General features: G+C 35.5%; 1 protein-coding gene across 1 annotated transcript; it reads left to right on the plus strand.

Annotated features, from left to right (window-relative positions):
• The first annotated feature begins 606 nt into the window (after nt 1-606).
• On the plus strand, nt 607-3,947 carry LOC149968702 (uncharacterized). The gene is made up of 7 exons (XM_090168751.1): nt 607-802; nt 875-1,132; nt 1,868-1,923; nt 1,974-2,112; nt 2,167-2,273; nt 3,532-3,675; nt 3,735-3,947. Exons 1-7 carry the CDS (start codon nt 607-609, stop codon nt 3,945-3,947), a joined length of 1,113 nt encoding a protein of 370 aa, XP_090024877.1.
• The last annotated feature ends 14,017 nt before the right edge of the window (nt 3,948-17,964 follow it).

Raw genomic sequence — 17,964 nt, forward strand, 5'->3', positions numbered from 1 at the left:
GAGTGTTTTGACGTAATGGAATATTCGTTGTTAAAGTAGAATGGAAATATTTTTAAACTTCATTTTAATATCATTATCACGTAAGTGGTACTTAAATATACTTGGCACTTGAACCTACGGGGGACGCGGTTAATTTGAATTTAAAACATGGAGTGTTTTGACGTCATTGAATATTCGCTGTTAAAATGACGTAGAATGGAAATATTTTTAAATTTCATTTTAATATCATTGTAGTACTTAAATACGCTTGGCACTTGAACCTATCTCACGAGTATTTCAAACGAATATCTAAAGTTTAAGTATGAGAAACGTATCATTCTCAAATGATACTTGAATATCCTATAAAAGGGTTGTATAGGGTTGTGGGAGGTCATTCCACGGTTGACTGCGGTAGCTAAATTCAAGATGCCTAAAGCTCAGTATACGTGTCCTACGTGTGCGAAAAGTTTTTCTATCAAATCAAATTTAAATCGGCATGTTAGAGAAGTACACGGTGATAGACATAAGTTTGTCTGTGAAGTATGTGGTAAGACTGTTGCTAGATTAGAGCATTTTAAGAGCCATCAACGAACTCATGACTTGAACGCACCCGGCCCTTCCGAACCTATGAACCTGTCTCGCACACCGTCGCCAATGCAACGTTCGCCATCACCAACCCGTCCACCGTCACCTAGTTTGCTTCAAGACATTCAATTGGAATCTACCCGTACACAGCCATCTACATCAGCTTTACCCGACAACCTAACACCATCACCTGTTCCCGCCTCACCAATACTTGATGAAACACCACCAGCATCCCCAAGTATGGTCCAAGCCTTGAATGATACGCTAGCCTCTATCCGTTACAATGCTGAAGACTATGATATTGATGCAGGGATGTTTATTGGACGTTACCGAGCCGCTTTCCGTAAATTTCTAATGGAAAGACTGGCTAGTAAACGTGGAATTAAGTGGTTCCTACTCGTAAGATCTGTGTATATGAGACCTTTAGGAGGTGTGGAACAAAGAGCGGAAGTACGACCCTACTTCCGGAGCACTATGCAAACAACATTAACGCTCGATGTCATTGAAAACCAGCTGAACGACTGCATTGAAACAATACAGTCAGCAGCGGAAAACTTTGAAGCGACAGGTATATATGCACTAAATATAAAAGTTATATTTTCAACTAAAACATTATATTTTTGATAGGATCGGGTTGGGTAATTGATCGTATTCTGTATGTAGAATTAAATGTAGCATCTTACCAACCGTTGCGGGGGTCATCGTATATGGAACTACCTAAAAAACTCTCTCAACGTCACGCGATTCTTAATATTAGAAATGAAAATGACGAGAAATGTTTTCTCTGGTCAATTCTCGCTAAACTTCACCCAGTTTCTTGGCTTCATCACCCTAACAGTGTTTCGAAATATACACCTTATGAAAATGAACTTGATACCAGTGATATATCTTTTCCTTTCAAATTAAACGCTACGGAACTTAAAAAATTTGAATTAATGAATAATTTATCAATATCTGTGTTTGGCTTCTCGGGAGATATATTCCCCCTTTACGTAAGCGCTAACAAGTGCGTTAAGGAAAGGGAGGTTGATTTACTATACATCACCGATGAAACTAAGGATATTGACGATGGGAATAGACATTACTGTCTTATACGAGACCTAGGAAAACTGTTACAGCATCTAACAAAAAACAGAAGTACAAGTTATTATTGCAGGTAAATTAATTTTTCAATATATTAGTTTGCAATCTACTAATTATTTTCTGTATTAGAATGTGTCTTCACCGATTCAGCGGTAATAACGCTGAACAGCGACGTGATGCGCATATCGAAGAATGCGCCACCCACGGCGTCCAAAAACAGTTTTCCCTACCAAGAAGAAGACGCTTTATTTTGATAAATATGAGTGGACGGAAAAAGTAAAAATAAAAATTATTTAATTTAACTCTTAATGAAATGAAATTATTAGGTGCAGTATGTATTTTACGCCGATTTTGAAGCAATCCTACCGAGAGTTCAAGGATGTGATCTAGATCCCGATTTAAATACCAGCAAAGTAAACATGCACATCAGCTGCGCGTATTCGTGGGTGCTTGTTGGACCTAACGGTAAGTTATTTGTCAAAATTCCCTTTTAGATATATTATAAGAGAATACTTATAGGTGTACCTGTTCGAACCGATTGCTATCGAGGTCAAGATGCAACTCGAAGATTTCTGGAGTCTATTCTGGAATTAGAGACGGAGTTGATGGAACTCATTGAGACCAATGTACCAATGATTATAACCCCGGATGAGGAGGAACAGTTTCAAGCTGCTACACATTGCTACATTTGTCAGAAGCAGCTTAACCAGGGAAATATGCCCGCAGTTCGCGATCATTGTCATTTCACTGGGAAATACAGGGGACCAGCGCATAACCTCCGTAATCTTCAAAAGAAAGTTCCAGAATTTATCCCTGTTTTCCTTCATAACCTTAGCAGGTAAATTTAGTAAAATAATTAACCAGGAATAATTATAATGTCAATAATAAATCTGCATAGATAAGATTTACATCTCATATGTCAGGAGATTGGTCATTTTAAGGAACAGACACTCGACTGTATTCCTTCCACTAGCGAAAATTATATTTCTCTGAAACTAGGTAAATATATTTTATTGTGAATTTAACCTTAATATTAATTTTATTGTTTTTTAAGGAGATTTCGGTTTTTAGACTCTTATCGATTTCTAAGTGATAGCCTCGATGCTCTAGTATCTAATCTCGTTTTGGAAGGAGCCAGTAAATTCCAGATTGTTAAGAAATATTTTGAAAGTGAGAAAGTTCAACTGCTTTTGCGGAAGGGGGTCTACCCGTACGAGTATATGGACGATGAAAAGAAATTTGACGAGACGATGCTGCCACCTAGAGAAGCGTTTTTCAGTTCATTAAAAAATCAAAATATTTTAGAATCTGATTATTTACACGCCCAAAATGTTTGGACAGCGTTTAATATTCAAACATTAGGTAAAATTACTATAGTATAAATATTTAAAATCTCTTAACCTCGGTTTTCGTAGGAGAATACACCGACCTCTATGTGAAAAGCGATGCGTTGCTCTTAGCCGACGTTTTTGAAAATTTTAGAACATTATCTATAACTCATTATAAACTAGATCCCGCTCACGCTTACACCGCACCAGGTTTAGCCTGGCAAGCAGCTTTGAAGATGACCGATGTTCGCCTCGATCTCATACTTGATATAGATCAACACTTATTTATTGAAAAGAGTAACGCTTTTGTGATATTTTAAATATTATTGTATTTACATTGAATTTTTAGGGATTCGAGGCGGTGTTTCAATGATCTCAACTCGTTATTCTGAAGCGAATAACAAATATATGCCCGACACATATGATTCGTCTAAAGAGAGCAGTTATATATGCTATTTAGGTAATTTACATTTTTTTTTAAATAATTTTTTATTTTTTTTTATTTTAATTATTTTAATTTTAATTATATTAATTAACTTAATTTAACTTAATTGAGGATGCTAATAATTTGTACGGTGCTGTTATGTGTGAACCACTACCGCTAGGCGACTTCCAGTGGGTTCAGGAGGATGATTTGCAAACACTCTGTGAAAATATTCTGAGTATTCCCAATAACGTTGAAAACGGATACATTTTAGAGGTAAATAACAAGTGTTATAATTATTGAATTATATTTTTAAAGAATTGTTGCCTTTGCAGGTGGATCTTGAATATCCTCCAGAGTTGCATGACTTACATAACGATCTCCCAGTAGCGGCGGAATCTAAAGTTATTACACATGATATGCTATCTCCATACTCCAAAGATCTCTTAGGAAAATTAAATATTAAGGAGAATCAAAGTCTACCAAAACTTCTTCCTAATTTAAATAATAAAGAGAAATACATAATACATTACCGCAATTTAAAATAGTATGTAGAATTAGGTTTGAAAATAACCAAGGTTCATCGAGCTCTAACCTTCACTCAAAGAAAATGGTTAGAAAAATATGTTAGATTCAACACTGAACAGAGGAAATTATCCAAGAGTTCATTTGAAAAGAATTTCTGGAAACTAATGGTTAACTCTGTTTTCGGGTAAATCAATTTAAATAATTTATTGCTGTTTTTTCCCTTACTTCATTTAATTCTTTAGAAAAACAATGGAAAATTTACGGAAGCATATAAATTTCGAGTTGATTCATAAACCAGAAAGGATGTTAAAAGTTACAAGTTCCCCGCAGTTTGAACATTTTACCATCTTTAATGAAGAGTTAGCCGGCGCTCATAAGAAGAGAGCTAAAATTGTTCTTAACCGGCCTATATTTACCGGATTCACCATTCTAGATTTATCTAAGGAGCTCATGTATCGGTTCCATTATGGATTCATAAAAAATACGTACGGGGACAAAGCATCACTATTATTTACAGACACTGGTAATTTAATTTAATATGCATTTTTTATTTAAATAGTACTAATATATAAAATATTTACAGACAGTCTAACGTACAACATTAAGACGGATGATGTTTATAAAGACTTTGAAGTTCATAAAAACCGCTTTGACTTCTCTGATTATCCACCTTCGCATTTCCTTCATTCCAATCAGAATAAAAAAGCTCTCGGTTATTTTAAAGACGAGACAAATTCGCAGTTAATTCAAAGCTTTGTAGGACTTCGTCCAAAGCTTTATTCTATTAAATTGTACGGGGAGTCTAAGACCGCTGAAGAGATAGAAAAGGAGTTGCGATTGGGGAAATCTTTAGAGTCAATTTTAAACCATAAAAAGGTTTGTAAGGGCGTTGCCATGAACGTTATTAGAAACGTCATCCGCCACGAAGACTATGAACGTTGTCTTTTTAATCAAGAAACCATGTCAGCCGAGATGATGCGTATAGCTAGTTTCAAGCATGAACTATTTACTTTAAATACTAGAAAACTTTGTTTATCACCAAATGATGATAAGAGATACATTCTACCCTGCGGGGTTGGTACATTAGCGCACGGTCATAAAGATATTGAAAAATTATAATGAATGCTTGTATTTATGTATATATAAAAAAAACTGCTATTGCTATAAATTGTAAAAAATTATTTTATTGAATACATTTTGCACATGAACTCTTTAATCATTTTATCGTTTACATATTTATCTTTCTTAAACCTAGACACAATGTTATACATTTCTATTCCTTTACACCTGTTTATAGCAAAATAGATACAGAATGCTCCACACGTATTACTAGAATTACTCTGTAATTGATTAGAATTAAAAGTTACAGTTTTACTGTTTCGTTCAATAAAGTCATTAAATTTAAAATAATCTGGCGGGTTTCCAAAGGAATCCATGAATTCACAATTTTTATGTTTAGAAAAATATATTAGAACCCAGTGTTCTCCAGGTTCAGCACTCGTATCGGTATTTACAATAAATAGAGAAAGGAATATTTTTACGTATTTAGGTAGCTTGCCAGCCGCGAACACGCCTTGAAATATACTTTTAGTACTTAAATCTTTTTCAAGAATTTTAGTTATCTGTAGCGAATCCATTAATTACTGTAATCGAAAATCACGGTTCGATTTTTATCAATTTCAATCAAATTTTGAAACTCAGCGTAAATTAGAATGGAAATCGTCTCCGGTAACGGTTTTGCAAATTTTAATTCTAATCTCAGGTTACTGTTTTTTACAAGATGCAAGTGATTAGCGTTGTTATTAAGATCCGAGGTTAAATTGTACGCGAATAAACAATTTCCGTTAGGGTAATCTTCCCGACTTATCTGATTCCCTTCATCTACGTTCCACTAATTAGTTTGAATGAAAAGATTGCAATACGCTTGAATATATTGATTCTCCTCAAAGTTTAGAGATAACGCCTTATGAGGGACGCTGCTACCGTCAATGTACAATCCAATGCTTGATAAATCGAAATGTTGAAAGTTGTACGGGGATTTTTTCAAATCTCCTAGAAACGCTTTTTGTTCCACAAACCCGATAACAACATACTTGGGTGCTTGTCCGGTAAATAAATGATCTTGCACACTAGCCATAAGACCAGCGGGTATAGAAAATGAGGTGCACTCCGAACGAGTTACAGGATATTTAGCGGTTCCATATTGTAGCGCCTTGGCTTGAGCGAGCGATAGTTCCGGTATCACTTTAACTTTCCTCAGATAAAGGGAAGCTGATAAAATCTCCACTTTACATTTTACGTCGGAATGAACGCAAAAAGCTGCTCTATTTTTATCGAATTTAAATTTCAAATCAACCATATTTAATAAAAAGCGTGGTTGTTGACATAAATCAGTATGGACTACGCCTAACAAGTCAATCGCCCCTTTTTGCGCTAAACTCGCTCGTTTAGAGAAACCATCGTTATCGAAAAATGAATCGAACTTTCCAGGCGTATCCCGATAGAAAAGTGAACTCGTTAAATAACTTTTTTTCGCAGAATCTCCGAACGTTAATAAAGTTTGTATCATACTTTTATAAGCGTAATTTTGACTGGAAGGTGTTACTGATCTTTCATTAAGAAATACGTGAACGTCGCTAAAAAGCGAATGAAGAAACAAATTATCGGGGGCGATATTGTCGGCTGGAGTTCCGGCGGCCCCACCCGCAACACCTGGAACCGCGGGTTGCGGTAGTTGACCATTATCTTTAGTTACCTTAACTCGAACGTGCAGCAAAGTTTGTGAAAGGTCTATATACGTTTCAGAGTTACCGTTGATAGAAAATGTAATTGATGCGTTATCAACTATATTTGATATTGGATTATACTCAACCCATTCTCCACCAATAATCGAAGATTGTGTCATAGGTACTTGAAACAAATCTAGCTCGGAATTTATACACTCAACTGAGTGCGGGTGTAAAAGGGACATTATGAGAATATATCGGAACGTTTAGGGAACCGTCCTTTCGCTATCCTGCCTGCTGTTGAAATGGCGCTTTTCGATTGAGTTCGTTTCCTTTTATTTCCGGAACCCGTCATTCTTTTAATATGATCCGTAGCTGAAGATGTTAATCTCATGGCTTCATCAGCTGCTGAAGCTAAAGTTTCCCTTCCAGCGTTAATAGAATGCGATTTAAGCGCTGTTTTAATTGGGACTCCGCTAACAACATCGGTCGCTACTTTCGCTCCGGTACTTAAAAGTTTTTTTCCCAAGTAAGTAGCGCCTTTCTTCAGTAAAGGTACCGCGAATCTAAACGCTGAAGATAATATATTTCCTAGTCCATGTCCTCTTTGCACGGCTAAACCTCTATATACAGGTATTCCACCGAAACCAACCTGGTTTAAATAGTAACTTTCATAATCAGTTCTTGAAGGTGAATATTCAGGCCTCATGATGTTAACTGTTCGCTCTCTTAAGCTAGAATGAAGGTGTGTCCTGAATGATTAAAGGTTTATAGTGAAGTCCACATTTTACGGGGTTTAAAATGTAATACAACGTGAGCTTTTCCACTATGAAACTGTATTGGCTCACCTAAATCATCTGTTATATTAATCTCTATAGTCTTAATATTATTACACACGACTGGTAGGTAATGAGGTTGTGAAAATATTTTTGTAGTTGTTTTCCCATTAGACTCGGCTTTCTCTTCGACGCTTATGATTCTTAATAGAGGTGCTAAACTATCCCCAACAACGCTATTTTCAACCAGATCAGAATAAACGAATAAGGAATGTAACCCAGCGTTCATATCAACTGGGTAGGGGGTTATCATTGAATTTAAAATGGTGAAATCATTATCTCTTCTATCCTTAAAACCTAGTAAAATCGATAGATCGGGGCCAATTACAGCTCTGATTTTCGGTTGCAATTTAACTTTAATTCGATTAGAATAATTTAAATAAGCGAATGTAACTTGTTCTTCTTCTTGGTTGTGGACGTTCATAACATGTAATAGTTCTTCCGGAGTTTTATAAAAACCCGCGGGAACTTCAATTATTTTATCATATTCGAGAGGGTCTTTAATAACCAATAGATTAGGTTTTCGAACGTTATGCCATGTCAGAGGATAGCTTATTTCCACTAACCCAACTTCGTACTGTTCCTCAAATCTTAACGGTTCAGCTAAATACGTTCGAAATTTACCAAAGCTATTATCTTGGTAATATAATGACGAGGAATCTGAAGGTAGCGTTACGTAAAAACTCATTTTAAATCCACTTCTTGTATCCACGAATTAAATGTAGGGTCGTAATCTTGCCACTTGACATACAGTTCTACGCGGCCGTCCGATTTTTTCCTCTTTTTTATTACTTTTTCGATTATGAAGTAACAATCTTTTAAATCTCGACCAACAATCTGAACCTCCTCTCGATAGAATACTCCTAAAATGGGGTTAGAATTTATATCCATCAGCTTATATACAGGTGGGTCACGTGGTAGTCTCTCAGCTATTTTAAACAATTCTGTATTAAAATTCGGGTTATATTTCTTATCGAGAATTGATAAATTTCTACTTATTCTACAAATATCTCCAATTTCAAACGCGTATGTTAACGGAGGAGAAAAATTTATCGAACCGTAAAGATTTTTCCATATTTTAGCAGAGTTATCTAGAGTAACTTCCGCGGGTTTACATTTAATTGATCTGTGATAACTATTGTTATAAGCGTTTATAATATCATCTAAAACGTCGATATATTTAAGGGTGTTATTCTGCGTGAAATAGCGATATAAACGAGATTTAAAACTTCTAATGAATCTTTCAATAATGGACGCTTTCATTTCCGATCGGGTAGCGAAAAATTTAATGTTCCTTCGTTGTAATTTACTCTGCACTTCTTGACAAACAAATTCGTTTCCATGATCACTTTGAATTCTTTTCGGTTGACGGCCTTTTTCAAAAACGTTACGTAACGCTTCTAAAATTGTTACACCTTTCTTATTTTTAACCGCTACAGCCATAGCGTATTTGCTAAATATGTCGATAATACATAATACATAGCGAGATCCTGAATTATATTTAGACAGCTTCTGAAAATCTGCCAAGTGCGCTTGCCACTGTTCGTCAATTCCATAAACAATAGTTCGATTTCGTTTGAATCGTCTTCTAGCAGGTTTATGCAGCGTATATGTATCCTGCTTTATTAGAAATTGTTTTACTTTTTCCAATGAAACCTTTAAACCTTTATGTCGAGCTGAATTATAGAGCGCTCGAACTCCAGCGAATGACCCTGGGTCTGCGGGGTTAGTATAGATCTGCTCAAGTTCTTTCTCCATATTGGGTAATATTTTGATGTAATGGCATGTAACGCCAAAAAAGGAAATTAAATAATTCTAATATTATAATAACTATGATAATTAATACAGCTGTGATAATTTTCGGTGATTTTGAAAATGATTGTGATAAATAGGCTAAAAGTCCTAAAGAGACCGTTTCTGTACAACCTTCCATTGTAGGCTTATACTATGAAATGAGAACAAAATTATCAGGTTAATATATTTTATTTAGTATGTATCCAAGGTCTTAGAGGACTAGGTGAAGATGATGATAACATTGAACTACTTGGTGGTGTATGAAATACAGCGAATGTTTTTAACAGTGTCAATCTTACAGGATTTTTAATTAAACGTTTTGAAATATTTAACTTATGAATGCCCTCGTAAAACTCAGTAACTCCTATAGGATCAATCACTGTTCCAGGCGTTTTTCTCACAGCGTCATACAAAAGATCGATTATATTAGATCCTCCAATCACTTGTCCTCGAATAGAAAGCTCTCCTGAGTTAGTCCATCTAATATATCTCGGATCTTCCGTAGTCGCTCGGTATAATGAAATTGCATCACTAACATAAGTTGCAGGTAGAGAATAAGATATTTGCGCGAACCAAGTTTTAGGTCGTTCAGAGTTTTCAATAACGGGAGAGATTTGCTCTTTACGTACGTAAGTTAACCGTCGTTGGAGAGTTTGATTGTATAATGCTAATTTCTCTGATTCGTTTAAATCTGGATTATCTAGAATAGATTTCATTTCATCATCGAGTGTCTTCTCTTTTTTAAGTTCAGGTGTTTCTTCTGTTTTGGAAGGTGTATTGTTTTTTAATCTCTCCATTACATCTTCAGGTACTAGAAGCATTTTTCGAGCCATCATCGGTTTATAGCTCGGCTTATTGCACTTCCGGCGACTGAGCTAACGATAGATAGCAGTGGCGCTAATAAAAATGGAAGAAAACCACCCTTTTGTACTAGAATCTTTTGTCGTTTTGATATAGGGTTCTTCTTCGACACGTTTCGTATAACCGCGCTATGTTTCTTTAACCGCTTACGATGACGTTCTGACAGTTCAATTGTTCCGTGCAATACATTTATACAACATTCAACGAGAGCCTATATAGCTTCCTTGCTAGCGTATTTAATAGCCGTCTTTCTTTGATTTAGATTACAGGATGTTAGGAAACGTAGAAAGTCTATGTTTTTCTTAACTCGTTTTGAGATATCCATTTAGAGATTTCCTTAGCCTTTCTTAAAGCGCAATGAACAGTTTCGGAATGAAAAGGACAGTCTAATTCAACGTCTTCTAGTTCTGATAATTTAGGACAACCGGTATCTTCGATGTTAGTTACTGGAACACCGAGGAGTGTCGATAATACTGCAGCTTTTTCTAAACCTTTGGTGAAAAACGAAGTCGCTTTTTCCGCTATCTGATTGCAAATGTCACGTCTCGTTCTGTAAGGACGTTCGCCGTCATCCCATCGAAGGTGACAAATGTTATGAGATATCCATCTGCATTGTCTTTTATCTTCGTTTGAAAGCTCTTTGAAAGGGCATGGAGATTTGAAAGTAAACACTTCCGATTCTTCAGTTTCTAATACTACGTAAGCTAATTCTTTAATAATCCACTCTCGATTAACCCTAAAAAAATTCCCTTCTATAATACACTTCATTTTGGAATAAAGACAGCCGATTCTTCACCAGGTATTAAACCTGTTCGTAGTAAATACTGATCTGGGGTGTGAGGTTTCAAGTCAACTAATAAATACCCAAATTTCCGTGACGTAGCTTGTTGAAACGCATCAATAACGTATTTGCTATTGGTTGGAGATATCTGCCTCGCGAGATGATAAATTGTTGATTTATCTCGTGGTGATTTAAAAATAAATAGATAATGAGCATTTAAATTTAAAGTTCTTATTTCTTTTCCGGGGTAATAAAGGTTTTGCATTAAAATTAGTACGGAGGTGTTTCTGTGATGAGATCCACGAATAAATAAATTAGTTACATCTTTATTATTAGATATCTCGCATAACAAATCGTCTAAAATAACTAAATTCCTAATTTGCGGGTTTAATATATTAACATCGAGTAACCCTTCGTGAAACTCGACTGAAGGTGTGTGTTCTAATATTGATTGAAATAGTTTCGGCTGATACTCGGTATAGCACCATATTATCCTCTCCGGAGGAGGGGATAAACCGGTCTTCTTATATTGAATCAACCGTCCCACCAGGAATGACTTTCCGCATTGGGTGGACCCGGCTACAAGCCCATTCATTGGATGTTGTAAGCTTAAATCCATAATGGTTAATGAGAATCGGAACATTAGTGCAATCAATTTTATTAGTTTTTTAACAAGTTTTTAGCATTGCATATTATTAGTGACATTATATTATTTAAAATTTCTTTCGACAATTCACAGCGAATAGTAAACATTTCAATAATATTTTCACAATCTACCGACATAATTATTTCATAAAAATGCAAATCTACACGCTTAGAATAATCCGTCATGATACAATCATGCTGGAGTTGAGATGGATGATCAATTTGACAGCCATTGCACGATTTCTTCAGAGCTTCGTGTAATTGTTTAATTACAACGTTAGTCATCGCCTCCTTTATTTCCTTGATTTTCTTTAAACACTTCTGAATCGACTCGTACTGGTCGAGGAAATTCAACCAAGAAGATTGAGCGAAAGCTACCCCCTCTTTAGTCGGTAACAGTTTTCCATAGTTTACTCCATAACCATGGTACATTTGTCTAACATCTAAAACCTTTTGTTGGGCAAATCTATGAACCGAAAACCGTTTGGTTTCAGAACCTGCGAAAACCCACGAAGTTTCAGCTTCGTTATTGAAATAAGCTTCAATGGCATCTTTCTTTGTCCATAGCTCTTGCAGTTCCGCTTCTGTTAGTTTGATACCCTTTGTTAAATCTAATAGACCACAGTGGATGGTTTCATCTGCATAAACGATTAACCCTTTGTCAGCAGACACATGAAATGAACAATTCCTATAAAATAAATACATTAAGACAAAGTTAAGAATTATCACTGAGTATTCCTACTTACATTTTAAGGTTCCTCGGAGTCACTTCCAATACAATTCAGATGGTGAATTTTCTAAATATGGTCTTACTATTATACGGTTTTCCCTTTTTATACTCTGAAATTATTTATCTTCGATATCTTATTTATTAAAATGGAGTTTAAAATTAATTCCATTCTACGTATACGCGTTTTGAAGTGTATCGCGTTACGTATATAGGAATTTACACGGTCCTCATACGGAATCACGTGTACAATTACAATACTTGAGAACGATACGTTTCTCATACTTAAACTTTAGATATTCGTTTGAAATACTCGTGAGAAAGTTTAAAGTGTCAAGCATATTTAAGTACTACAATGATATTAAAATGAAGTTTAAAAATATTTCCATTCTACGTCATTTTAACGACGAATATTCCATGACGTCAAAACACTCAAATCCATGTTTTAAATTCAAATTAACCGCGCCCCAATCCGCGCACGTTAACCGCGTCCCATATTCCATGACGTCAAAAAACTCTTAAATTCAAATTAACCGCGTCCCCCGGGTAATCCGCGCACGCGCCGTCTAGGTTATCACTTTTTACATCATTTCAACTTATTCCGTACGATAAAACGCGATAAGATATACGTTCAAGTGTCTTTCGAGATAAGCATAGATAAATGAACAAGTTGGCCTGGACACAATATGTTGATATACGAAAAAACAAATCGTCGCGAGAAATATCATAAATACATTGACTTTTCGACGATTTTACCCCCATTTCACCCCTTAAATCCTGGATCCTCGATCCTCGATCCTGGGATCGGAGTGTCGACCTTACTTTCCTTCTACTTATTGTTGTGTAAATCCCCGGTATCCAACGACACCCTTTATACTATTTGTCTGTCAAGGCTGAATTTCAATTCGATGTAATTATCAGCTCATATCTCGCCATTGTACGAAGGGCTCCAATTCAAAATACCCAGATAGTTAAGTAATACATTATTTTACCTGCTGGTTTATTCGAAATTATTAAACGATTTTATAATAAGTAATCGTGTAATTTGGATTTTCACATTTTTCTAATAAGTAATTTGATTACCTCTCACTATTATATGCTTTTGTTAATTAAAATCCTACTAAAATATATTTTTTTGCACGATTTGAAATCAATAGAGATAGTTGACAGATATACGAACCATTTTTACACAATAACAAGGTTTTTAGTTTAAAACACGCTACAGCGGTTTCGGCTCGCCCCGAAACGGCTGTAGCGTGTTTAATAATAAAAACCTTTTTTATTGTGTAGAGTGGTTCGTATCTCTTTAAAATATGTATTATGCACAAGTGTTAGCCAGAAAGTTTTAAAGTCAGTAAATTGAAAATCCAGTTGTATCTTAGACCTTTTCAAAGGCAAGTTATGGCGAGTGAGGAACCGTTAAATAGCTCGTCGCATTTTTGAATATTGGAGCACGATTCATTTAAATCGGTCAAGCGGTTTAAAGGGTGTATTCCCATTCGATCGAAATCCCATTCGACCGAATTCAATATTATTTCCGAAATATAGCCCAAAAGGCGGATTCGGTTCATTGGGACCTTTTGTTTTGTTTTTAAATTTTGCCCCGAGATATAGCAGGGTACGCAAAAACGTTATACCTAAACAAAATTGCTACAGGTGTACTAACGGTAAGGTTAGGTTAGGTTAGGTTAGGTTAGTCTCTCACTTCCCTAGGGTGGCGCGCTTTTTTTTTTGTAATTACGCCGTCGTAAGTTATTATTGTTACTTTACAAGTCGCGTTTCTACACGAATAATTACTAGATTTATTTACCGTTTTGTTCAAGCGAAACAAATAATCATTCTTAATGTACAAAAACCCTCCTTTGTGAGATATTTTCTCCATTTTAGCTAACTGGCTCCAATAAGACTATCAACACTTATTTATACAGGGTGTCTCAATTTGTCTATCAGGCCTTCTTTCTCAAAATGTATTTATGCTAGGGTTTTGGAAAATTTATTTTTTCACCGGTAGGTGTCACGCAAAATGTTTCAATAGAAAAGTTGTAGGGCATAGTCGAAAGTGTAAAAATAATTTTGGTTCGGTTGAAAAAGACCTATTTTTCACTGAGTTTGGAGGTCGGGGGAAAAACAAGGTGTACTAGCAGGCAAAAGCCTTTAACGTAAACAATCGTACATAATCACAACACACATGTACATTTATTTTAGGGAACTTATGCTTTCAGCTATGTAGTTTATAATCAGATCTGCAAAAAGTTATTGTTAAAGAAAATTATTACGTTCAACACCTAATTAGACAAAGTAGACAAAGACCGCGTCTTCCATTTCGACGTGGTTACGAGTAAGATCATCAAACAAAGATTTGTAGACCAAAAATTACGCTTATTTTTCTTTTGTTGTTTTTTAACGTGTAATATCAATTGTCCGAGTAGTATTTAAAGCGTTTACATTTCAAAGTTGAAACATTATCTCAGCTTGGCCGATTGTTGTCCAGTATGCCTCTTTACACTCGAGATCAGCGCGCTCATATGCTAGAATTATTTTACGGAGAAGGTCGTCGTAATGCTACTCTAGTAAGTCAGTTATTAAGACGAAGATTTCCCAATTGCAGACCAAGTCAGACGACGGTTCTTAGAGTGGTCCGCGACTCCGACAACTGGGGTAATATCAATCCGAGGTTTCGTGGTCGTGGTCTCCAGGACATCGACATGTAAAACACCATACTTGCCTACTTCGTCGCCTATCCTCAAGCGAGCGTCAGTACTGCCAGCTTTGACTTAGGGTTGGATCGAAACTACGTTTGGAGAACACTCAAAAGACACCATTTTCATTCTTATCGAGCGACACTTCACCAAGGACTTCATGACGGTGATAGACAGCGCCGACTCGACTTCTGCAATTGTTTTTGCCTCATGGCTGACGCACACCAGGATTTTCACGATCAACTACTGATGTCCGACGAATGTTCATTCGGAAGAGATGGGCCTTTCAACCGTCAAAACCATGTGGGACTACGAGAATCCACACTGGGGATTTCCTCACCGCCACCAGGTGCAGTTTCGCTTAAATGTGTGGGCTGGTCTGTTAGGTGACAGAATTATTGGCCCGTTCTTCCTGCCAAATCGTCTGAACGGTCAAAACTACTTGGAGTTCCTTCAAAATGAAATATCCAACGTGTTGGACGACAATCCTCTGGCCAAGTACAGACGCATCTGGTTCCAGCAAGATGGGGCGCCACCTCACCAATATCGTGACGTGGTTGCATATCTAAACGACGAGTTTCCTGGAAGATGGATCGGAAGAACTGGTCCTGTTCGTTGGCCTGCAAGATCCCCTGATCTAACACCACTCAACTTTTTTCTTTGGGGATTCGTAAAGGACTACGTATACCAAACATCTGTGACGAGCGTTGAAGATTTACGACAAAGAATCATCGAAGCATGTCGCCGGGTGACTCCAGAAATGGTTCGGGGAGCATTTTGCAATATGCAACATCGTGCATATTTGTGCATTGCATCAGAAGGTGGCATTTTTGAAAACATTTTGTAGAAGTCATTAAAAAACATTTTGGCTAATTATTATTTTATGAATCTTATAACTGAAATGCATGTTACCTACAATTCGTTAAAGTCTATTGCCTGCTAGTATAACTTGTTTTTCCCCCGACCTCCAAACTCAGGGAAAAATAGGTCTTTTTCAACCGAACCAAAATTATTTTTACACTTTCGACTATACCCTACAACTTTTCTATTGAAAACTTTTGCGTGAAACCTACCGGTGAAAAAATAAATTGTCCAAAACGGTCAAAGCGTTCCAATTTTCTGAAATTTAGTAACCAAAGCCTTCCATACCTAACAAATAAACCCTAAAAATTTCAGAACCCTAGCATAAATAAATTTTGAGAAAAATGGCCTGATCGAGCAAATTGAGACACCCTGTATAAATAAGTGTTGAGAGTCTTATTGGAGCCAGTTAGCTAAAATGGAAAAATAGCTCACAAAGGAGGGTTTTTGTACCTTAAGAATGATTATTTGTTTCGCTTAAACAAAACGGTAACTTTTAACTAACTCACTTGATCTAATTAATTTTTAATACACAGCTTTAATGAGTAACAAAAGTGGTTTTTAAAATGACCAAACGTGTTATTAACTGCTATTTTGGCACGTTACTAAAATATGTAGATTTATATCTTGCCTAATTATGTTTTCTTTTGTTTTCCCTTACATAAACGAGTGGCGGCGTACGTTCTTAGTAATTTAAACATGTTCTTGATTGATGGTTAGTTAAAACGATCCTGAGATCAAATAATCGCTTTAAATGAATAATTGTCTCTATTTAATGTTTTATTTATCAAGCGAATAATAGCGGAGTAGAGTTATTTTATAGGGTCATTATTGGTAATAAGAGTGTTTTCTGAATGGAAACCATTATATCCTGAAGAAAATTAATGTTTATACCCATATATAGCGCAGAGCTGAAACAAACACCGTGACTTATTGCAATAGAAAGTATGTTTTTCGAGTTCTGGTCAATATTTGGTACGTGCCTAGCAATCCTTTTGATTAAAGCGCCGTTACGCTATTATATATATATAATGGCGTGTATATATCTGTATATATATATATATATATATATAATAGCTTTTCCCTTTACATAGCGAAGAGAAAATATATATTGTAATTATAATAAAATGCTAAGCAATCAGTATATAAATTATTATTGTATTTAATTATTATTTAGATTTTCAATAAAATGACTTAGGTGAAAACCGACAAGTAAACGTTTTTCGGTCAAATGGACTACAATCCTGTATTTTATTCAAACCTGATTTTTAGGCTATCAGGTCCGTAATTTCCAGTTGAATTCAATTTGAAACTACGAGGAAATCCATTAGCTGTTACTAAATTAATAAAATCAGTCTAATGTCTTTTATCTAAATTCTAAATAATAATTTGAACTAAAATTTTAAATCTATTTAAGCCGTTATTTTAGTATTATTTTACTTAAAGAATAAGGTGAGATTCTTTAAGAAAAATATAGTAACAAACTAATCCCAAACACAACTAATGAAAATAAATCCAAACTATGCGAAAATTTTCGTGAAATTATAACAAATAAGTTGAACAAATTTCTACGGATCAGCTGTTTAGTTTATAAGAAGGGCGTTCTAATTTGAGATAAGATGTATACACCTTGATTGTTAAAACCAATATCGATTAAACGAAATTAACGTTACTTAATAGGAAAGAGTATTAATTTTTCGTATTCGATGAAAATTGAAATAACACTATGATAGATTCGCTCCTAGTCCTCCTCTGATTTCATATGGCATTTTCTACCTACTGAGCTATTTGCCGCCCCCCTCAAGGCCATCACATCATTTTTGCCATAGCACATTAAAATTTTTAATTTTGTTCCTAACAGCTCGCTCCAATGTTAATTATTCCCAAGCCTTTCAAACGACCATATGTGACCTATACAAATAAAGCTGTTTTGAATTAAAAAAATATAATAAACTCTCTTATAACGCACACATTAATATTCCGGTGTGGGAGCAATTTAATTATAAAAGTGTATAATAGGGTTAAACAGTTACCCGAAGAAATATAAAACACTATAGCAACAGTATTGATAGTTTTCCCTAACTTGAAGCTAGCGGGCACCAAATAA

The sequence above is a fragment of the Leiobunum rupestre genome, chromosome 1 (assembly GCF_980474605.1).
Source record: "Leiobunum rupestre chromosome 1, qqLeiRupe1.1.hap1, whole genome shotgun sequence".
Lineage (NCBI taxonomy): Eukaryota > Metazoa > Arthropoda > Arachnida > Opiliones > Sclerosomatidae > Leiobunum > Leiobunum rupestre.

Coding starts and splice junctions, on each gene's coding strand:
- LOC149968702 (XM_090168751.1), top strand. CDS start 607: ATGAACCTGTCTCGCACACCGTCGCCAATGCAACGTTCGCCATCACCA. Junction 1,924..1,973: donor AATATGAGTGGACGGAAAAA/GTAAAAATAAAA, acceptor TGAAATTATTAG/GTGCAGTATGTATTTTACGC. Junction 2,274..3,531: donor TGGAACTCATTGAGACCAAT/GTACCAATGATT, acceptor AACTTAATTGAG/GATGCTAATAATTTGTACGG.